Source organism: Dermacentor andersoni, chromosome 4, assembly GCF_023375885.2.
Source record: "Dermacentor andersoni chromosome 4, qqDerAnde1_hic_scaffold, whole genome shotgun sequence".
Lineage (NCBI taxonomy): Eukaryota > Metazoa > Arthropoda > Arachnida > Ixodida > Ixodidae > Dermacentor > Dermacentor andersoni.
Genome location: NC_092817.1, coordinates 3,926,576 through 3,950,584, shown reverse-complemented (window position 1 = coordinate 3,950,584; position 24,009 = coordinate 3,926,576). Strand labels below are relative to the sequence as shown.

Here is a 24,009-nt window from a genome sequence, read left to right as displayed (position 1 = left end):
ACTTCGAAGGGTAGTGGCAGTGCTTAGAAGTGCGTTGCCTTCAACCTCAACGGGGTCTACTGGGGACGGTGTACCTGGTAGGTGGCAACTGTCATATCTAAGTGCTTAAGTGCAGTTTCCTCGAGTGAGACATAATGAAACAGTAGTCTTTTGTCATTTTTGTTGCCTAGTATGTTTAAGGCGTATCTTCTCTCCTTTGTGCAATTGCCTAGTATTTCGACTCCTTGTGATATAGCCGGACTCTGTGGGAATAATTTCTCTTGACAGGCGACAACTTTCACCGCCTAGTGGCGCCGCGAAGGCTCACCTTTCTGAATGCGCGCAATGCCGCCAGACATCCAACGATGCACTCGCGGCACTGGCCATGGCATGCCAGGTAGCCTCCGGGGTTCCATTTGCACTGGGCAGCACCACAGCGCTCGCGTGCTTGCTATCGGTATCATTGCCTCGCCTTTCGAGCGAAACTAATGATGGACTGGACCATTATGAAGTGGTATTTGCGAATGTGCAGCGAAGCTGCCACTGGTTCCTACAGTACACGTTTCCCTTTCGTGTTCTGACCAATTACTTCAGACAAGGGATGAACCAATTTATGAACTCGATCCTGGCTGCCCACACGAAAGACATATTCGTATTGAGGTCCCACTGAACAGAGCATATATGAATTGATCTCTTCTCAGGTAATTCTGCTTCCAAACGTGCCTGTCGAATTGGTTTCTTTGAACGTAACCCCTTCCCCTGCGATTTACACAAACAAACGGCATCAAGTTGGTGGAGTCACCGAATACACACCGAAAAAAAGAAGTGGCTGGTCCCGGAAGGGAGCAAAATGTTCAGATTAGGCGCCTATATAGTAGCAAAGTACAGCATTGGGAGAATTAATGAGTTGGACTAGCCACGCTAATGATAGTCATGGGAGAGCAACTCACCGGCCATGCCGGTTTTGAGGAAGAAGCTTCCCGAGTGGCGGCCCTTGAGGAAGCGGTAGTGGGGCAGCACGTGGTGCTCCTCTTCGTCCGGCTCGTCTTTGCTCGTCTCAGCCCATGGGTACTGCTCGTTGATGACACACTCGGTAGTAAACGAGAAACGGTCAGCCAGGTCCTCGTACTCCTTCAGTTTTTTCTTGATACGCGCTAGGATATGGAGCTTGTAGCGCGTCAGGTCCACGTGCAGCACAACCAGCCACGTGATGCCCACAAGGCACATCACGATGCCGTACACCTAAGTGGAAAGTACAAAAAGTCATCAACCAACAACAGGCCGATTCTCGAGCCGTTTGCTTTATTTAATTTATATGAACTCCAATTTATTTATGCTGCACAGCTATATAGGCGATCAATGCGCTTGAATGACCTCATGACCTCTTGAATAAAAATGTTACCCCTCAGTAGCAGTAAAGGCAGAAAGCAAGTAAAAAAGTAGTCGACCTCAAGACATATCATCAAGTGTCAACAGACAAAATGGAGCACGTATTAAAGCGTCATGACACAAAAGCTCAAGAAAGGTGGTAATCATAAATGCGCTTTGCAGCGAACAGATCGTGTAACTGAATGCTGATGGCGTTCCCAGTCTGCTTCATGCCTCCGTCCATCGATGGCGTTGTGTGAGGCTATTCTAGTTCACTATATGTCAGGGCGAAATACTTAGCGAGTGGCAGCCGTGCAAAATGTTTATATACTGGTCAATGGTGGCTCACTACAGTGCACTTATCAACGTATGCCACGGTCCGAGCTGTAATGTCAAGTATCTAGTTCCATCCCGAGTTATAAATATAGCTGTAACACAAGCTCCTTATGGAGCAAGGCGTGAGACCTCGCTAGTTGGTAATAGATGACAATGTGCTCAGCGACACTGCCAACAAAGAACGGAAAGGAACGTTTGAGACAAGCCTTGATTTCCAACTGAACTTTAGTACCGTAAAACACATACATTGGCCTAGCACGCGTGATCACAACCTAGAAGTGCCGATGCATGATGCCGAAACTCAGTGATGTCTCAATGCGTTGAGATGCAGCAACGCAAATTAATACGGCGCGCAACCTACTGCGCATTCCACGTATACAAAAAAAGTTTCTTTTCGAACAATGCGACCCAGGAATAGCCGCGGCTTCAATGATCGTCCTGGTGTTATCACTTGCCTGAAACAATATAGAGCAAGCACGCTGATTATAATCTAAAGCAACAAATAACCACTCTCTCCTTTCCGTACTTCGATACTATGTTCCCGTAATATCACATTCCGCTATACTGCCCTATGCGTACCTCAATCCACAGGAGACGACAATCTCGCATACCACTACCAATGAGTAGTCAGTGTGTTTACGATAATACGGTTAATGTGGAAGCTAGCGGTTCCCTCCGTTGTTCCTTCCCGCCTTTTGTCCGTAGTTGGGCTGTGCACATTATTTTTGCACACCTAGGCAAGCTCCTTACTGAGCTTCTCACACAGGCTTCTGCTGCATGTAGGCTCGTCACTCCTTTTGTGCCACAGGGTAAGCGGGAAACCTAATATAAAAGTGCGGATTTGCACACGAAAGTACTTTTATTCGCCACATATACGGGGTGTTTCAGATAAAAGTCAGGCCATACTTTAAAGAAATCTACGTGTGAGCTACAAAAAATGCAACCAACTTAGTACCGTTCGCTGTCCTCTTGAGCGACTCAAAAATATTTTTTACTATGAGTTTACGTAGTTACTTACCAAGAAATAATTAGTCAAATTCTAAAGTATTATTTTCACCGCGAAATCTGCAATGTTGTTGTTGTACAGTCTATTGAGAAATCTCAAAATAAAATTGTTTCGTGTTAATAGCTATAGTGGTTTCGAGCGCAAGAGTTTTAGAAAAAGTACCACGTCAATAGGCGCGGCAACATTAGCGCTCTCAAACGTGCCACGGAATAATGATCGATCCTGCAGGCCGACAGAACGCACAGATAACTAAAACGGATAGTACACAGCGGTTTTGGCGTCCGCTTTTGTCGAGCTATATTGTCCGCGATGGACATCCGACCGCACGGCAATTCTTGGAGCTTTTCTAGTGTTTTTGCTGCTGACAGGCAGCGTGAAGTGCGAAGAGCTTTTGGCTACTGTTGGCGATGTATCGTCTAGGACGGGTCTGGTCCATCGCCTATAATTTTTTCTTGCGGCCTATTCATGCCTTCGGTCTACGTGCGCGTCGATCCTTTCTTGGTGGAATGTCTGACGGCATCAGAGAGTTCAGCGGGTTTACGGGCCAGCGGGCGAGTGGAGACGTCTCTGCGCATGTGCGGTACGCTTGGGTGGCAAGCGCGTTTACGGAGCGGTGCGTTCGCTGGCTGGTATCCTGTGCCCAGCGCTGCACGTGCAGGGGACCAGCGTTTTCACGACACAAACATGGCGACCACCTGCACGAAGAGCGGCGTGTCGCCGGTGTCGTCTTCAAACGCGGCGCCGACTCGTGTGCAAGAGAAAAAGCCTCGGACGTGGTTCACAACTGAAGAGGACCTCTGTATCCTGCGAGAGGTTTCAGAAACAAGGCCGTTTGACGAAAATTTGAAGTGGATGACCGCGATCGAGAACCTGAAGCGTTCGCACTGATCTCTTCACAGTAACTCCAACCTTGTTCGACAGGTGGCGCAGCAAAGCAGTCGCCCTAAAGCCCCTTAAACTTCGTAAAGTAGCGCCACGCATTGAAGACTGCCGCCTCCTCCTCGCGCGCTCCGACCGAGGCCGACGCGGCATCGCTATTGGCTTAATGGCATCACGTGGGCCCTCGCGCCGGCTTTGTTTGTTTACTGTCGCGCTTCAGTGCCATTTTCACTTGAGAAACGTCCACGGAGTCCCGAGGAGCGCATGATGGCGCCGTTGCTGTTCCGTGTTGTTTTGGTTTGCGAACGCCTTCAACTAAGTTTGAGGCAAGTGCGACGCCGTTTCCCGGCATTTTCTGTCACCATAACCTGCTGCGCCTTCGTATTCTAAAATAGTTTTAGCAAAAACAGGAAGCTATTCTCTATACCGTCCAGTAAGCGCTACGGGTTAAGAAGAAAGACATGGATTCATCGAATTGGGACGAAGAACTTCAGACCAACATTATCCACACGACTACACGAGGTAGGTGCGAGTCTCTCACAGTATAGTATGTGTAAGTATAGTATGGGTATGTGTATAGTATACTACGTGGAACATCCTTTCTCCCGCAGGCGACTTTCTTTAGGACTAATAAAAATCGGGTCCTCAGTCAACCCCCTTTCTTCTTTTTTATTACATAACGACGGTCTCTAATCCAGCAACATTGATGCCTTCAGGTAGCATGTGTGGGTTTATTGACCGGTTGCCTTCACCCAAAACGATCACGTTCTCGTGACGCCTGCGGAAAAAAGGATATTCCACATCCGCCGCCAAGGTGTGTGAGTGGTGGCACTGGCTAACAGTCCCAGGGGTCTACTAGCAAACATAAATACCAAAGGAAGTGGATGGGGAAACAGCGCCCTGGTAGCTCAATTGGTAGAGCATCGCTTGCGAAATGCGAAGGTTGTGGGATCGTTCACCAGCTGTGGCAAGTAATTTTTTCATCCACTTTCATTTCCATAATTTATGGTTTCCTTATTTCGTTTATTAAACACAAGTAATTTCCACTCATATTCCTATGGCGGCCTGTGTCCGGACAGGCCGCCATTGGAATATGAACCTGGCAACGTTTAACGCTAGAACGTTATCTAGTGAGGCGAGCCTAGCAGTGCTATTGGAGGAATTAGAGGGCAGTAAATGGGATATAATAGGGCTCAGTGAAGTTAGGAGGCCAAAAGAAGCATATACAGTGCTAAAAAGCGGGCACGTCCTGTGCTACAGGGGCTTAGCAGAGAGACGAGAACTAGGAGTCGGATTCCTGATTAATAAGAACATAGCTGGTAACATACATGAATTCTATAGCATTAACGAGAGGGTGGCATGTCTTGTTGTGAAACTTAATAAGAGGTACAAAATTAAAGTTGTACAGGTCTACGCCCCTACATCTAGTCATGATGACCAGGAAGTCGAAAGCTTCTATGAAGACGTGGAATGGGCGATGGGTAAAGTCAAAACAAAATACAGTATACTGATGGGCGATTTCAATGCCAGGGTAGGCAAGAAGCAGGCCGGAGACAAGTCAGTGGGGGAATATGGCATAGGCTCTAGGAATAGCAGAGGAAAGTTATTAGTAGAGTTTGCAGAACAGAATAATATGCGGATAATGAATACCTTTTTTCCGCAAGCGGATTAGCCGAAAGTGGACGTGGAGGAGCCCGAATGGTGAGACTAGAAATGAAATCGACTTCATACTCTGCGCGAACCCTGGCATCATACAAGATGTAGACGTGCTCGGCAAGGTGCGCTGCAGTGACCATAGGATGGTAAGAACTCGAATTAGCCTTGACTTGAAGAGGGAACGGAAGAAACTGGCACATAAGAAGCCAATCAATGAGTTAGCGGTAAGAGGGAAACTAGAGGAATTCCGGATCAAGCTACAGAACAGGTATTCGGCTTTAACCCAGGAAGAGGACCATAGTGCTGAAGCAATGAACGACAAACTTATGGGCATCATTAAGGAGTGCGCAATAGAAGTCGGTGACAACGCCGTTAAACAGGAAACCAGTAAGCTATCGCAGGAGACGAAAGATCTGATCAAGAAACGCCAATGTATGAAAGCCTCTAACCCTACAGCTAGAATAGAACTGGCAGAACTTTCTAAGTTAATCAACAAGCATAAGACAGCGGACATAAGGAACTATAATATGGATAGAATTGAACAGGCTCTCAGGAACGGAGGAAGCCTAAAAGCAGTAAAGAAGAAACTAGGAATAGGCAAGAATCAGATGTGTGCGTTAAGAGACAAAGCCGGCAATATCGTTACTAATATGGATGAGATAGTTGAAGTGGCTGAAGAGTTTTATAGAGATTTGTACAGTACCAGTAACACCCACGACGATAAGGTGAGAGAGAATAGTCTAGAGGAACTTGAAATCCCACAAGTAACACCGGAAGAGGTAAAGAACCCCTTGGGAGCTATGCAAAGGGGGAAGGCAGCTGGGGAGGATCAGGTAACAGCAGATTTGTTGAAGGATGGTGGGAACACGGTCCTAGAAAGATTGGCCGCCCTATATACACAATGCCTCATGACCTCGAACGTACCTGAATCTTGGAAGAACGCTAACATAATCCTAATCCATAAGAAAGGGGACGCCAAAGACTTGAAAAATTATAGACCGATCAGCTTAGTGTCCGTTGCCTACAAAGTATTTACTAAGGTAATCGCAAATAGAATCAGGAATACCTTAGACTTCTGTCAACCAAAGGACCAGGCAGGATTCCGTAAAGGCTACTCAACAATAGACCATATTCACACTATCAATCAGGTGAGAGAAATGTGCGGAATATAACCAACCCTTATATATAGCCTTCATTGATTACGAAAAACATTTGATTCAGTCGAAACCTCAGCAGTCATGAAGGCACTACGGAATCAGGGTGTAGATGAGCCATATGTAAAGATGCTGGAAGGTATCTATAGCGGTTCCACAGCCACCGTAATCCTCCACAAAGAAAGCAACAAAATCCCAATAAAGAAAGGCGTCAGACAGGGAGATACGATATCTGCGATGCTATTCACAGCATGTTTACAGGAGGTATTCAGAGACCTGGAGTGGGAAGAATTGGGGATAAAAGTTGATGGAGAATACCTAAGCAACTTGCGATTCGCTGATGATATTGCCTTGCTTAGTAACTCAGGAGACCAATTGCAATGCATGCTCACTGACCTGGAGAGGCAAAGCAGAAGGGTGGGTCTGAAAATTAATCTACAGAAAACTGAAGTAATGTTTAACAGTCTCGGAAGAGAACAGCAGTTTACGATAGGTAGCGAGGCACTGGAAGTGGTAAGGGAATACATCTACTTAGGGCAGGTAGTGACCACGGATCCGGATCATGAGACTGAAATAACCAGAAGAATAAGAATGGGCTGGGGTGCGTTTGGCAGGCATTCTCAAATCATGAACAGCAGGTTGCCACTATCCCTCAAGAGGAAAGTGTATAACAGCTGTGTCTTACCAGTACTCACCTACGGGGCAGAAACCTGGAGGCTTACGAAAAGGGTTCTGATGAAATTGAGGAGGACTCAACGAGCTATGGAAAGAAGAATGATAGGTGTAACGTTAAGGGATAAGAAAAGAGCAGATTGGGTGAGGGAACAAACGCGGGTAAATGACATCTTAGTTGAAATCAAGAAAAAGAAATGGGCATGGGCCGGACATGTAATGAGGAGGGAAGATAACCGATGGTCATTAAGGGTTACGGACTGGATTCCAAGGGAAGGGAAGCGTAGTAGGGGGCAGCAGAAAGTTAGGTGGGCGGATGACATTAAGACGTTTGCAGGGACAACATGACCACAATTAGTACATGACCGGGGTAGTTGGAGAAGTATGGGAGAGGCCTTTGCCCTGCAGTGGGCGTAACTAGGCTGATGATGATGATGAATTTCCACTGTGTTGCCCTTGATGTCAGTGTTTGTTGCCTTCTTATGATATGACATTAAAGTGCGTGTAGGTTAAGATGCGGCGGTGGAGCACTCGCAAAGAAATCGTGTGGTCGCCCGCTCGTTCACTGGCTGGTTTAGTCTTCGTTCGTTTAGTCGTTTGCTTACTCGCTCCTTCAACTATTAGCTCGTTCGATCACTATGTCTCTGGGACACACGTAATGAGACAACAAATGGTGTCTCAATGTGAACGACTGCATCACTTCACTTACCGCAATTTCGGCCGCGTCATAGCGAGGCAATTCTTTGCGCGCTCATCACATCACTACAGCCATATCTCGCAAATGCTATTCCGGAGCGAGCGCAACCGTCCGCAGTGCATGCACCTTAGTGCAACTCGGTTGCAACAACTACGTCACTTCGTGAACGGACGAGCTACCGCACGATGAATTGTTATTCGTGATGAGTCACTAACCTGAAAAAACAATGCACTTGCTTGAGCCTGAACGAAGCATTGTTCCCGCTTCGCGAACGAATAATAAAAAAACGATTTCATGTTGTATATACGCAGAATCCCGCCTCGATGATCGGCCGCGCCTATTTCTGTCGACTTTGAGGCACGAGAAACATAATAGCACCAGCGACCACCTTTGAGCCTTTGCGCGTGCTCAGATGATTGGCAAGAACGCACGTTGGCGGCACTGTAGCTTGTAATACTCTTTCGAACCTCCAGAGCAGCGATCGTTCTTGCCCTCTTTCCGCCTTTCTGCGTCATAGTTGATTGGCGCCGCGAATTCACATGGTAAGGACGGTGCGGGCTATTTAGGCTACTGAGGGCTTGCTGGAGGTCAGGATGGTAATATTATATCGTACATATGTTATTTACAGCCATTCGCAACAAGATCTTGCGACGCGCACTTGACAAATCTTGCGCACCTATTCGTAGCGCACGCGATACACACGGAGTCGTCATGGCACAGCGTTAGCGCTCGTTCAGATACATTCTTTAAAACAGCTAACAATACAGAAAAAAAGCTGCCCTCACTGAGTTTCGAAAACCGTCCGTTCAGAAAATATATGCTGTAAACGAAGTTACTCGGAAGTAGATAGCCACCGCGAAAGCTTAAAGCGCATCGCCTTGCCACGCGCATTCACACGGCCAGAGATCGTCTGCTACGCTCGAGCAGTGTAGGCGGCGCCAGAGCCGAGAATGGAGCTTGAAAGAGAGGAAAAACGAAGAGAAGGCAGAGGAGGAGAGTGCCGCTATTCGGCCCCTAAAACCCCTCATGTCCCTAAATGATCTAAAAGCGCGTCTAAAAGTAACGCGATCTCCTCTCCCGTTCTCGTATGCCGGCGCTCCTACTCGCGGCTCCTCCCGGGCGCTCTGCCGGGTACGGCTCGCTCCCAGCGGTCGCCCCTTTGGTGCCGAGTGCACTGCGCGCCTGAAGCAATTGGTTCTTGGGTTTGTGGCAGGAGAGGTTCATAAATGAGTTACTCCAATAACTGACGGTATCCACGTTGCACTGCTTTATCGAAGCTCCTACGACGGCGACCACTTAAACTGCGATGTCAACGGTGGAGGTAGTGTGCTCAAGCGAGCTAACGGAGAGTGTTTTGTCGAACAGCGCCTTTTTATCAGCCTCATTTGAACTTCAACGTCACCAAGAGATTTTGGAGCAACATACGTTTTGTATTTCATCATCATCATCCTGGTTACGCCCACCGCAGTGCAAAGGCCTCTCCCATACTTCTCCGACTGCCCCGGTCATTTACTAATTGTGGCCATGCAAGTTGTCCCTGCAAACTTCTTAATCTCATCCGCCCACCTAACTTTCTGCTGCCCCCTGCTACGCTTCCCTTCCCTTGGAATCCAGTCCGTAACCCTTAATGACCATCGGTTATCTTCCCTCCTCATTACATCTCCTGCCCATGCCCATTTTTTTCCTTGTTTTCAACTAAGATGTCATTAACTCGCGTTTGTTTCCTCACCCAATCTGCTCTTTTCTTATCCCTTAACATTACACCAATCATTCCTCTTTCCATAGCTCGCTGCGTGGTCCTCAATTTAAGCAGAACCCTTTTCGTAAGCCTCCAGGTTTCTGCCCCGTAGGTGAGTACTGGTAAGACACAGCTTATACACTTTTCTCTTGAGGGATAGTGGGAACCTGCTGTGCATTATTTGAGAATGCCTGCCAAACGCACCCCAGCCCATTCTTATTCTTCTGATTATTACAGCCTCATGATCCGGATCCGCGGTCACTACCTTCCCTAAGTAGATGTATTCTCTTACCACTTCCAGTGCCTGGCTACCTATCGTAAACTGCTGTTCTCTTCCGAGACTCTTAAACATTACTTTAGTTTTCAGCAGATTAATTTTTAGACCCACCCTTCTGCTTTGCATCTCCATGTCAGTGAGCATGCATTGCAATTGGTCCCATGAGTTACTAAGCAAGGCAATATGATCAGCGAATCGCAAGCTACTAAGGTATTCTCCATTAACTCTTATCCCCAATTCTTCGCAATCCAGGTCTCTGAACACCTCCTGTAAACGCGATGTGAATAGCATTGGAGAGATCGTATCTCCCTGCTCCCTGCCGCCCTTCTTTATTGGGATTCTGCTGCTTTCTTTATTAAGGATTACGGTGACTATGGAGCCTGTATAGATATCTTTCAGTATTTTTACATATGGCTCGTCTACACCCTGAACGGAATAATATGCGAATAATGAATACCTTCTTCTGCAAGTGGGATAGCGGAAAGTGGCCGTGGAGGAGCCCAAACGGCGAGACTAGAAATGAAATAGACTTCATACTCGGCGCAAACCTTGGCATCATACAAGATCTGGACGTGCTCGGCAAGGTGCGCTGCAGTGACCATAGGATGGTAAGATCTGGAATTAGCCTAGGGAACGGAAGAAACTGGTACATAAGAAGCCGATCAATGAGTTAGCGGTAGCAGGGAAAATAGAGGAATTCCGGATCAGGCTACAGAACAGGTATTCGGCTTTAACTGAGGAAGAGCACCTTAGTGTTGAAGCAATGAACGACAATCTTATGGGCATCATTAAGGAGTGTGCAATCGAAGTCGGTGGTTACTTCGTTAGACTTAGACAGGATACCAGTAAGCTATCGCAGGAGACGAAAGATCTGATTAAGAAACGTCAATGTATGAAAGCCTCTAAACCATCCAGCTAGAATGGAATTCGCAGAACTCTCGAAGTTAATCAACAAGCGTAAGGTAGCTGACATAAGGAAGTATAATATGGATAGAATTGAACGTGCTCTCAGGAACGGAGGAGGAAGCCTAAAAGCAGTAAAGAACAAACTATGATTAGGCAAGAATGAGATGTATGGGTTAAGAGACAAAGCCGGCAATATTATTACTAATATGGATGAGATAGTTCAAGTGGCTGAGGAGGTCTATAGAGATTTATACAGTACCAGTGGCACCCACGACGCTGATGGAAGAGAGAATAGTCTAGAGAGGTTTGACATCCCACAAGTAACGCCGGAAAAAGTAAAGAAAGCCTGAGCTATGCAAATGGGGAAGACAGCTGGGGAGGATCAGGTAATAGCAGTTTTGTTGAACGATGGTGGCCAGATTGTCCTAGAAAAACTGGCCACCCTGTATACGCAATGCCTCATTACCTCGAGCATACCGGAATCTTGGAAGGACGCCAACATAACCTTAATTTATAAGAAAGGGGACGCTAAAGACTTGAAAAATTATGGACCGATCAGCTTACTGTCCGTTGCCTACAATGTATTTACTAAGGTAATCGCAAATAGAATCAGGAACACCGTAGACTTCTGTCAACCAGAGGACCAGGCAGGATTTCGTAAAGGCTACTCAACAATAGACCATATTCATACTATCAATCAGGTGATAAGAGAAATGTGCGGAATATATACAACCCTTATGTATAGCATTCATTGATTACAAGAAAGCGTTTGATTCAGTCGGAACCTCAGCAGTCGTGCAGGCATTACGAAATCAGGGTGTATATACCTTTCACTTCTTTTATAACACAGGCGGGGGGTCTACGCTCTATAAGAAACGATGTTGGGGTACTACTTCCATAATCTGTCAAAGGCGCGTTAGCTGGTACTCCAAAAAGGCTTGGTAATGCATCAGGCCTTAATTTCTTGGTGCCGTAGTTCCGAAGGATTTGGCTTTCAAATTGGTCTTCGGTGAAGTGATCCTAAGATGAATAAAGTAAGATTTGGTGTGGCACAACCTTTTGTGAAATGATACAAGGCACGGAAAGGGGGGAGGGGAATGTACGCCGTGACATTTCACAAATAATTTCGAAAGTAAGAACTGTCGATATGTCAGTCCGCCGTGTGCGTGACCATAACAATTTTATCAACGTCGAACGTTGAAAATATTCTGGCTCATTGAGCAACCCTTCGTTAAAAGTTTCTTTTACCGGATCTAATCGCGTGAAAAATGTTTCAATCAGCTTAGATTTGCACGAAATCTTCTAACCCAATGTATTTTCGGCTATGTTTAGCGGAAGTCTGCATTCTGATTTAATATGCGCGTAGATATGGGGTATTCTAGATATAGCTGCTGTTACTGTGCCTAGGTACGGTGGTGCCTAGGTGCCTTTGGTGACAACCCCGGAAATACAATTACGTGCACTAATGCGCGCTACATAAAAGCTATACCTGCATCGCGAGTAGCACGAATAGCGGGGGCTCAAATGACAACCGTCGCTTTAGTGTAGAGTTCGCCAGCAGACTCCAACTAAACAAAAATGATACGTCTAGCAGTACGCGTCACTTCAGAGACAGACCTGCACAGCGTGAGCGAAGTGGCCCAATTAACATATGAAGTGCAACTTTCGTGCCTCAGCCCAGCAAAGGTTTCAACTACAGCGAAACTAGTGCGCCAAGCAATGTGCGCGGCCTCATAATAAAGCCTGCCGAACCATGAGCGTGAACGGCGAGACTCGGACAACGTGAAGCACGGCTTTCGTAGCAGCAAATGAACGTTTCCAACTACAACCATGCGGAACGGTATTTAGTGCGAAGAAAGGCTGCAGACGCTCGCGCTTCTCACCAAATCTGCCGAAAAAATACGAGTGACTTCTGATGAACGGCCACTTACCCCACGAAGGCGCGAGTCCCGCGCATTTTCAAAGTTTGCCTGGTCGATCTTGTGCAGCCAAATATTTGGGCTAGCCGCGTTGTTTCTTCCGGATGGAACGATGAACAGTCTTTTCCCCTTGCCTCCTCTGTTGTTGCACCCATAGCAAAACATAGGCTAGGCATCGCCACAATACGCAAACGGCGCGAGCACTAGCGAAACTCTCTCCGCCAAAACTCCGCCGCCAGAAACGAACCAAAGCATGATTTTGATACTCGGGAATGGCACCGGCGTCTGCTACGGACCAAAAAAGCGCGCGCTAGAACGTGACCGCGCCGCTTCGACCAATAGGAGGGTCGACTCTCCGCCGGCGCGGCCGGCGAGAGAGAAAGCGGCAAAGTTCGGAGGAAGTCGCCACCGGCATCCTCATACTTCATCTCATGCCGTTCCTGAACCCCAAGGCACCCGAGCGAGAGGCGGCAGAGCACGGCGCTCCGCTACCGGACCCGCCGGGCGCGTAAGCCGCACGCTCAGCGAGTCTATAATCTCGTTGTGCGTGAACGCGTAGTCACGTGGTCGTTTTTCAAATATTGCGCACTTTCTTTGCAGCGCTGAAAAATTTGAACCGCAGCACGTATTAGCACGGAAGGAATTTATTTGGATAGTTCTCTCTAGGTCCTACAAATTCTACATTCAATATCTTGCGTTTCAATCAATGATTATATTTTGGTTAATTACTGGTAATTAATTACCTAAGGAAATAGCGAAAATTGCTTTCAGTTGCTCAAGAGGACAGCGAATAATACTAAGTTGGTTGTAGTCTCGTTACTCGCACGTGCATTTTTTACGTTTGGGCCTACTCGGCTGCAACACCCTATGTGTGGATCTCGGCCCCACGTACTGAGCTACAACATAGAGAAAAGGCGTGTGTTGGTCAGCGAACAGTTTTTGTTCAGCTTTTATCAATTATCGAATGCTCACCTTCATGACTGTACACAGAACAGATGTTCAACACAGAGCGAGGGAAGAGCAAATGCATATAATACACTTGCTTGAGCCGCAGTATAGAGAAATTTGCGGAGCTTTCTCATAGTTCAGTTCAGGAATTCCTTCTCGATTACAACGAAGGTTAATCTTTTAAGAATGAATAATCTGCCAACAAAGCACAGCAAAAAATGCTATATTCGCACAATTCTTTCATCAACCGCTACAATGCGTCAGCGCTGCCACAATCACAGCTAAAATGCTATTTCGTACAACTTCGTCACATATTCAACAGACAATTCAATTTTATTTGTTTTCAAAGTACTTTTAGCTTCTATTATACGCACAAACGAATTCCACAGTATGACTTCCTAGCGAAGAAACATTTCTTCTACAAAAAGTCCGATTTGTTGCATTTTGTAAATTTTTCTACTGGTTAATACTAACATAAATTTAAATAAAAACAAATCGCGTATAATATTTAGGAAAGAGTAGCGTCTTCGAATTACAGAACATAAGTTGAGCAGCTCCCGGTAAGAGCAATATTTTCTGTGCAAGTTATTCTTCACTAAGCTTCATTTACGTCTGTTCGCGGTTTAAAGCATTGTCATGGCACCAACGTTAAAAAAAAAAAAGAAAGATCTGTTCAGGTGGCACTTCGCGTTTTGAGCCCCAAACAGCAATAATTTTTCTCAAAAAGTTGGACATGGTTGACAAAGCATGAGGTACAACTTGAGATGGAATGAGTGACATGCATTCGAAAAGTGTTTTTGCAAGTTGGATTGCATGTCAGCTTACGTGTGCTTTCATTGATGCCCCGAAAGAGTGGGTCCAATGTACGGCACGACCCGCAAGCTGCCATGTCTTAGTGTGTGGAGAATCCAGTTATCATAAAATTACAGTTTAGCCCTTAACGCGAAGCGGTGACCCGATAGCTGGCGAAATATACCGTGCAGTAAGCCTCATTGTTTCGTGCAGTGCCAGTTTGAGCGAACATTAACAGGCGCGAGTGATGAATACGCTTTCGAGAAGTGAAAGAAATGTGAGTCTTATTCGCTTATGGAAAGCGCGCCCTCCTATGGTGATAGTTGGCTTTCGCCCTCCTCTCGCGTAGGTCGCTGAATTCTGTCATAGGTCGACTGCGTGTGTGTCTGTGTGAGCCTCGCTTAGTAAAAGTTTAGTTGTAGAATCGGCTTAGTGGAATCTCGGTAAGTCCGAGTACGAGGGAACAGTAGGCAAAATATTCTGTGAGTGCGTCTGAGCCAGTTTATTCATTCATATACATCACCAATTTCAATTCGGAACATTTCATGAGGAGGCTACAGAAGTCACCAGAGTTTATTTAGGCACAGTCAGAGCTAGAAAAAAATATAGGGTGACGGACAAGGGAATCATACTTGCTAGCCCTTCATGAGAATCACCGGCATCGTAGGCCAGCTACTGCTTACGAAGACCACGGCACCAGTTATCCTTCGTAGTGATTTCAAATGACGGCATGTAAGCGATATAAGAACACTAATGGGCGTCCTGTTCAGATACATGTCTTATTTAATTTATTTATTCTATTTATTTTATTGTTTTTTATTATGTTTATGTATTCATCTTTTATGAAAAGCAATTCTTGGCGCCCAGTTTCAGGCAGAAAAACTCTGCACCCATCTATTTCTTTATTTTGATTTGATAGTTAAACAGCAAAGCCATGAAATATTGTTGCAACACAATTCGGTTGTAAGCGGCTGTGTATGAAAGGCAAGGAAGGAAACAACTTAGCTGTCATGCCAACGGTGCAGAGGACTTACCTCGTCATACTCCTTCATGGAAAACAAGTGACCATGGTAGGTTGATGTGAAAATGCAGCCAAGGGTCACGATGAATATGGCATAGATGAGGCTCAACATTGTCGTCAAGTTTCGTCTGCATTGGAGAAATATGCGAAACACGTTTTTGTCAAAAACCATGCTTCCGTTAGGAGAACCATATATAAACAGATCCTGACTAATCATGTCTTGTACTACGACGCACATGATATGGGAAATATAACAACGGTACGTTAAGTGTGCAAGCTCTTGTTTCATAGTAGACTTGTCAAAGTAAATACACAGCGCATTGTGGTGTCGTCTCCCTTCTGTCCTTGTTCGCTGGCACTAAATATGCCTTGCAAGTCAGTTTAGCAACACGCCCAACACATGGCAATGCTAAATACACAGATTACGCAGTTATAACGTAGTGTGGCAATCGAAGCTGTCTTTGTTGTTTACGTTCATTGAGGATATTTGGCGGTGATATTGATGCGACCGTCATGACGCCACGGTAAATGTGGCGTACACCAGTTTTGTTTGTCTGCGTAGTACACAGAACACACAGCGACATGGGTTTGCTGCAGGCATTGTTGTGCGCCATCGTTCGTCCCCTGCGAGAAAGTGAGCAGCGTCATTCCCTCACACGGGCGGGCGCACGGCAACGCGCGTTGATTTGCCGGACGGCCGCTCACGTGGCGTCGCCTTCGCGGTGCTTGGGTGCGCTCTTGCGTCTGCGCGCCCTGCGTCAGTTTCGTTCGCGTGTGCAAATTTTCACGGTGCGTATTTTTCAGAAATAGCAGAAACGTGCCGCATCATATACCTTAAGCTAACATTTTTGCAGTTTGTCCGCAGCTGCTGCCATGTCTAATAGCAGCGTTTCTTTTATTCAAGAGACCCCAACCGAAGCACGCTTTAAGACGGCGCCTTTCCCTTTCGCCCCGATCATCCGATTTGTGCGTGCTGCCCCGAACGATGAGTGCATAATATCCACCCGTTTTGCCAAGGCGTTGCCTCCGCTTTCTACCGTACTATCTCCGCACTACGCTGTCGCACGCCAGTGCAAAAGTAAGCGCTGCATACTCTGCAGCGCTTACTCACGATTGCTGTTTCAACCAATAATATAACTGATAGAAACTCTCCTCTTCCTGTTGATCTTTTTTTCCGTTCCTATACGTAATACGCGTCTAGCTTCAAAAGGTAACTTTAACCTGCCCAGATGTCGTAACGTTTATCGCGAAATATTATTATAATTTAGCGGAACTAAAATTTAAAACATGATCCCCCTTGGAATAAAAACTGCACGTAATTTCGACCTAGCATGTAAGTCATTTTTTCCGTCTAAGCAAGGCCTGTGAACATGGTGTCTATTTAGACATTGTTGAGATTATGCTCACTATATGTAATTACAGATTGTAGATGTACTTATATACGCGTATATATATATATATATATATATATATATATGAATGTATGCGTTTTTTTTTTTTGTTCTTTGCGTGTTTTTTTCTCCTCTAGCTGACCTGTGCTTATTTTTCTTGGATATTGCACTGGACCGGCGACTAGCCATCTTAGGCTATCGGTCCAAATAATCTTTGCACATATATGTTCTGATGCTCATGAAAAATAATGTTTCATTGATTGATTGATTGAATGCTTTTACGAGGGTAACGCGTAACCACAGCCATTCAGAAGGCATTGTGTTGATGGCCAGAGAGACCAAGAGGCCACTGTGACAACGACCAGAGAGCTCCAGAGGCCATTGTGGCCGCCACAATGCCCCATAGAGGTCTCTGCAGGTTGTGGGTCTCTGGCCCACGCAATTCACGCACGAAGGGACTGACAGACGCTTCTCCCCCATCCCTACCATGTACACGTTCTCAACCATGCCCGACGCAGCGTGCAAGACAACGACAGCAGCAGCAGTGGCAAAGTCGAAGGAAAAAGGCAAACCTTAGTAAGCGTGAGGCGCCTGTTTCACATGTTTCTTTAACCGTTTGCCACTTCATTCCTTGCCTAAATAGCATGCCTGAGCATCCGCCTTTTCTTGACCCACTCACTCTGTTGCAGCCCTCCCACACAAAATTGTAGATAACAGACGGCTGCTCCAAATCTCGTGGATGAGTTTCTGTCAAGGCATACACACTAATAGCTTCGTCATTTCTGCTACGTTTGAATTTCCACCCATTTTTCCTGCTTGAGGCCACTCTGCATGGTTATGTAAAAATTTTCCCGTCTCTATTGTTATCCTCTGTGCGTCTTTTCTTAATTACTTGTGGTCTAACTCGGCCCTTTGTTGGTGTGTCGCTAAATTCAATAATTAATCTTTCTTCTTGATTGCCTAGGGCCCGCTTAAATCGGCTACTACCCATGCCGCGAACTGACGTCCGACCGCTATTGCTACACTACCGCCAAAGTCTATCCTGTCAGGCGCAAAAGTGCATTCGCGGTCTGCCCAGCGGACTTCTCAGTGGATGTCAATTACCGTAAAATTCATTATCTCAGCTAGCGTTCAAATTTCCCTGTTTACTGGAAGCACTGCCGTTTCAATTGAATACTGCAATTGAAGAGGTGGCTTTGTGTGTCGCGCTTCACAGTGTGTTGTGTGTGACCTGCACGCCTTCCGCAAAGCTTTGCACCCTCTGCTTGTAGCTTGGTGATACTTTTTTTTATCGTGTCACTGGCATGATTTATTTTATTAAACTAAGTGTTTTTGTTTTTACGCCGCCTCCAGTCTCGTGCCTCTCGTCCTCCGTCGATCAGGCGTGGACCTCATCACCGGCCAGCAGTCGAACCATCCATAAATGCATGCGGGGTGGGTTTGGTTATCGCTCCTTCCCCTCCGGTTCGGAGAGTGCGAATACATTACCACCAATATTTGAAAGATTGTCGCATATTGCGTTTCCTGATGTGGCTGGATGAGGATGTCGCGTATCTCGGCCATGGCTTGCAGCGGCAAAGTTTGGAGCAGGACTTCATGTTTGAGAAACTCCGACGCGACGCAATGAACGCGAAACTTGTTCTCATCTTGTAGGACCCGCAACGTGGGATTGGCGAACCATAGCTCTGGTAGGGTAATGGTAGATGTAGCTCCTATGACACCCGTAGAAAGTACCTGGCCGGTTGCAGATGTAGTTGCGGTGTAGGTGAGGTCGTCTGGAGTCTGGATTTGATCCATAGAAGGTCGCGTTCGCCGTCCGGGTCACCAGTAAGTGTGGAATCGCCAAGCACAGTTAAGAGCACGGGCGTTTTATTTGTGTGTCCCTTCACTTAACATACTCCATCGTTTCTCACTCCTCTTCTTCCTTTCTTAAGTCATACCCCACTACTCGCTCATGACTAAAACCAGTGACGCGCCGGAAGAAGAAAAGTTTGCCACAGGATGAAACACAGAGTGATGAAGAGGCGCGTTCGATCGCTTCGAATGCTCGCAGGACACCGCTGTTGTCGACTTGAATTATTTTATGGGGCGTGCTGGCACGCTCGAACGGTCTTTTCTGCGAGAGCGTTTTGCAGCATTGACATTCCGCCACGCTTGCCGTGAAGCGCGAAAGCCGACCCCAACTGTGACGCCGCCTACAACATGCGTGCAAATGGCAAAATGCTTTTCTCAGATAATGCCCGGGCCAGCTTTAATAGCACGTGGTGCACTTGAGAGAAAACGTTAAATTATAGTGACCATTGGAAGCGAAATATTGATTTCTGCCTTAATCGTTTTAGAAAAATTGGCGAAAATTGGTAAGTGCGATACAAAACTAGAAGCACGAAATTTACGTATTAGTAACTGTTCAGCATAAAAAGTATTGCAGCTCTGCAAATTGCACCTGCCAGAACACCTAAAGCGAACAATCTTGGACATATTAAGTTATATCTCACGTGAATTTGTTACAATGCATACAAATGTTCTGCAAAAGTCATATTCACATAATAGTGGTGCAGTCGAGAGCCGTGAATAATACATCGAATTTGTCCTGTTTAGATGTACTATTAGGTACAATTTACAGGATTGCGATATCGCGTTTCATTGCTGAGTTACAGAGTAAAGATGATGGTTTCCTTTTCCGAAAATTAGCGGTTCTCAAAAATATCTATAAAAATTGACGGCCTACACAAAAGCATCTGCTTCCATCATTCACTGTATTTGCACTTTTTCTTTCGAGTGCAACAAACCTAATCAAATCTGGTACAGTGGTTGCGGAAAAAAACTATTTCTCATTTCCCATGTGTTTCGATAGGGGCTGCCGAGCTAAAGCTCCGTCTTAAAAATGAAACCAAGTTCGCGTTTAAATTTTTGAACACTTTACAACAGGGCAGAGACTTGCACATTGTGCCGATAAAACTCAGAAGCCGATAATGGCAGTCGACCCTTGTGTAAAAGCGGGCGCACGCACTCAATGCCACTGGCATTGGTCGAGGTTTGCTCCAATGCCCTTCTACAGGTTTTGCCGCTCAATTTAATCCATTCGCCAGTCAATTTAACTCGAGCGCCAGTCAATTTAATCCGAGCGCCACATAATTTAATACAAACACCACTCAATTTAATCCGAGCGCCATTCAATTTAATCCCAGCATCACTCAATTTAGTTCTAATGCCAGCCGAAATAATCGAACCACCAGTGAATTTGTTCCAGGCACAACGGAATTCAAGAACTTCTGAATATCAAGACTTCCGAAAATTTGCGAACATATTATGAGTTAACACCTTGAAAATGAAAGAGCGAGGTGAGAGACCAGTAGCTTTCCTGCCACGTGACTAACGACAACTTTTGGAGGTTTCTTATTTCCTACTTCGTTATGAGAGCGACAAAGCAGATGACAGTTCTCGAAATTAATTGAGAGGAGACGTCAGCACGAGTACGTTCAGTTAATAATACAGATGCGATTTGGTCATGGCTATCAAACGGAACAATAAAGAGTGATTCAATGATAATCACTAGGCCCTCGCCGGGAGGCTTCGGTCGCAAGCGAATACGATTCACTATTCTACTGCGATATTCGCAGCCTCCAATCAAACATCTTGTCATCGAAACCACTAAAGGACTCATGAATTACATGTAATTGCGTAATACACCTAAAGCATATGGTCGAGTTACAAGTGAGCATAAGTGAAGTACAATGCGCAGTTCAGGGTTCTCGGTGTTCTGCAAAACATAACGTCATATATATCAAATGAAGTGCGATGAAACGAGTGACTGCCTATGCCTGCTATAAACTCGTATGCTTAAGTCACTGGTGAATATTATTTACCAATGTTACTGTCACTGAGGCAGCTTCCACTCCTGAGTGCCGTCAGTAGTATCAATCAAGCTGTAGCTGGATGAGCGCTCTTGTGTTAGCACTGTCAACTGATACCGCTGAGTTTCTGGTGGTCACTAGTGATGCGCTCACTGTGATGTTCTGCAACTTTCCTACGTCATAGCGTTATAGATACCAAATGAAATCTCATTCAGACGGCGATTCAATAACCATAATTTTATAACTATAGGAGATACTAAGATTGAGTCACTAGTGATGGATAATCACTTTGCGTAGTGTGATGGTCACAGCCATCATTCATGCATGTCGTCAATGGTATAAATGAAAGTGACAATAAATTAGACTTTTAATCAGTCAGCATTGCTAACTGACATCACAGAGCCATTAATGATCATTAGCGAAAAGCTCTTTTCAGTGTTCTTGTACTTTTATGCAGCATAGCGTCATGCATGTCAAATGAAAAGTAATTTGAACGATGCTCCAATATTAATAACCGGGAGATGCTAAGAATTAGTCACTAGTAATCACGAATCACTTTGTTTGTTATGACAGGCGTCGCCAACATTCGTCCATTTTGCCACAGGTATCAATGTGTTCCCTTAACTACTTTCCTCTGAGATTGCTGATGTGATCGAAGTACTGGCGGTTAATGGTGACTATGAATAAAGGGAAAATCAGACATCCACCCGTTCGTAGCAATTGCTACAAAGGAAACCCATTGCCTTTGCTTCGTGTTGTCGACAAATTCGACTTCGCTCTGCCATCTGCTAGCCGCCTGGTTAGCTCAGATGGTAGAGCGGTTGCCTCGGAAAGGCGGTGTTCCCGGGTTCGAGTCCCGGACCAGGACGAAATTTTCTTCAACTTTGAGGCTTTCCTTTCGAGGAACCCGTATGGGTTTCCTTTGTAGCAATTGCTACGAACGGGTGGATGTCTGATTTCCCCTTTATTCATTACTTCTCTCCACCTTGCGGGTTTCCGCAGAACTACTACGTAAATGGTGACTATGTTCACTTTAATTTTCTTGACTACTCACAAATCACAGCTTCATGGACATAAAATAAAAGGTTGCTCAATAGGTGATTCAGTTACGACAAGTTTAAGCCAGTAGTAAATATCAATAAGCTTTTTACCTTTATAACCCTTACTTGTACACGCTGCAATTGAGCAAATGTTTCAATAAATGAGCAATAATTTGAAGAATATAAAGAGCATCGGCGACTCATTAGCAATAAAAAGTGATTTTGCACAGTTCTGTGTTGTCCGGTATTTACAATCCTTCACTCTAAGAATATCCCATGAAAAGTCGTTAGCAGAGTAAATAGATTATGGTGTGTAGGATCTCATATGCTTTAATCCCTGGAGATGGCCGATCACATCACATCACCTGTACGTCGCACATATGTAAACTGCGGTAATACGCTATGAAGTGAACACAACGTTCACGGTGCTTTACAATGCGTACGGAAGCTGTGACGCGCACAGAACGTTTTCGCCGGTCTGATACGTTCAGAGAAATGATACGCTCAGAGAGAATGGTTTGCTGTTCCGACAAATTTCTTGAAAGGGTGAATGGTGTGATGTGTAAAAAGGGCGACAAGAAAGCACAAACGCCCAAGTGGTCCGGATTGGACACATAATTGCTCAAGATGCAAGCGGTAAGAATGGCTTTACAATAATAAAACAAGAAGAAAAAAACATCACGCCTCTTGAGAAGCAAGCATACCTGTGTGCACTACAATCTGTGTATTGTAATTTTTCTTCGCCTAAAGGGGACCGTACTAATAACAGGGTGAATAATAAATGCTGAGAACTGAAAATTTTGTTTTGCTTTCACGCGTCTTTGCGTACATTATTCCTTTCAGGAAGACCTTCATCAATGGCTGACAAGAGTGCTGAATCTTGAACTGCGGGAAAGTTTACTCTCCTGACCGCCATGAGCCTGCCACTTCTGTGTTTCGATTTTAAGAAGCCTTTCGAATGGCCACAATGAATTTTCCCGTTTAACTATCACAGTTACGCTTCCGGTCTTTGCCATATGCTACTGATTAGGCAAAAGTAGGAACATCCGTATATACTATGGGCTCGCAAGAAGCCAGACAGGTTCTGGAAAAGCTAGGCTTCCAAGAATCAAAATGCTTTGATGTCGTAGAGCAAAAATTCAAATTAATTTTTATTCATCAGCCTAATAATGTTCGTTAACGCGTCAAGTTAGACCAGTGAATGCAAGAAGGAGACACGAAGCATGACTGATATTTTTCGAATGTGTCTCGTGCAAATTTCGCAGAAGGTTCAAGATAGCGCAAGCCATTTCTTGCAGTGCGCGAGCAGACGATCAGTGAAGTTGCAGTTTTTTGTGGGGTGTTACCTCGATTGTCTGGATATCGTAAATGAGACACTTCTTTATATCAGGTAATAAAGACCCTAAAAGCTAGCGTCTGGGAATTATGGCAGCGTTGTACAAACCCTAAATTTTTGAACTAATGTTCAAAAGGAAAGACTACCATTCTAAGTAAAGCAGACGGCATGTTTCTAATTCTGTCAGGGACGTGGCACTTCCGTGCAGACTACAGGCAGATGACCAGCGTCGGGCGTTGTGTGATCCTATAGAGAGGCGTGTCTCATCTTTTATGTGAAGTAAATATTTTGAGAATTTGTGACATAGAAGCAGGCAAAATGCGAGCTGCTGGACGACCAAGACAGAAGCCTGATGAAGAGAAGACCAAGTACACTCGCCTTGCTGCCGTGGATCATTCCCGCATCATCGATGCGCACCGACGTGGTGGTGACTTTAAGCAATTAGCCCAAACATTGGGAATAAATATAGACTGTGCACTCAATCGCCGAAACATATCGCGAAACAGCCAAGAAATGTGGTGCCTCGTCAAAAAAGTTTGGCCGAGATGTGGTCGAGACGCTGCGTGAATTTGTAGAAAAGAATCCATCCTTCACGCTCATGCAAATCAGGATGTCTTTCATAGAGAAGTTTCGCGGTACCAGAATCAGCAAATCGACCATCATTCGGCTTCTCGATGGCCATGGTTATACACGTAAGAGGAAGCCTTAGCTCGGGCCCTCTCCGACGCGGCCTATTCAAATACATGTAAAACGCAAGAACGTTTTGCTGAGATAACCCCGGGACCGATTCCAATGAAATTTGTTGAATGTGAGAGAGAAAGTTAAATTATAGTGACTGTTGGAAGCGCAATTTCGATTTATGTCATGGATTTCGTTACAAGAATTAAAAAAAAAATTGGAAGTTTGAAAAAACAGAAGCACGAAGTTTACAAATTCATATCTCTGCATCACGCGCAGATATCTCGGTTCTGTAAACGGCATCCATTAGACCATTGAAAGCGGACAAATTCGATATGTCATTTTATCTCTTACGTGAATTT

At 45.4% G+C, this 24,009-nt stretch overlaps 1 protein-coding gene across 6 annotated transcripts in view; it reads right to left on the bottom strand.

Moving 5' to 3' along the window:
- LOC126535889 (proton channel OtopLc-like) overlaps positions 1-24,009 on the bottom strand; it is a 219,194-nt gene that overhangs the window by 43,369 nt on the left and 151,816 nt on the right. For all 6 annotated transcript variants that reach the window (XM_055073321.2, XM_055073323.2, XM_055073322.2 and 3 more), the window contains 2 exons: positions 15,362-15,476; positions 930-1,221 (listed from right to left, as the gene is read on the bottom strand). In XM_055073321.2, coding sequence (XP_054929296.1) covers positions 930-1,221; positions 15,362-15,476 — 407 coding nt within the window. The remainder of the gene's footprint in view (positions 1-929; positions 1,222-15,361; positions 15,477-24,009) is intronic.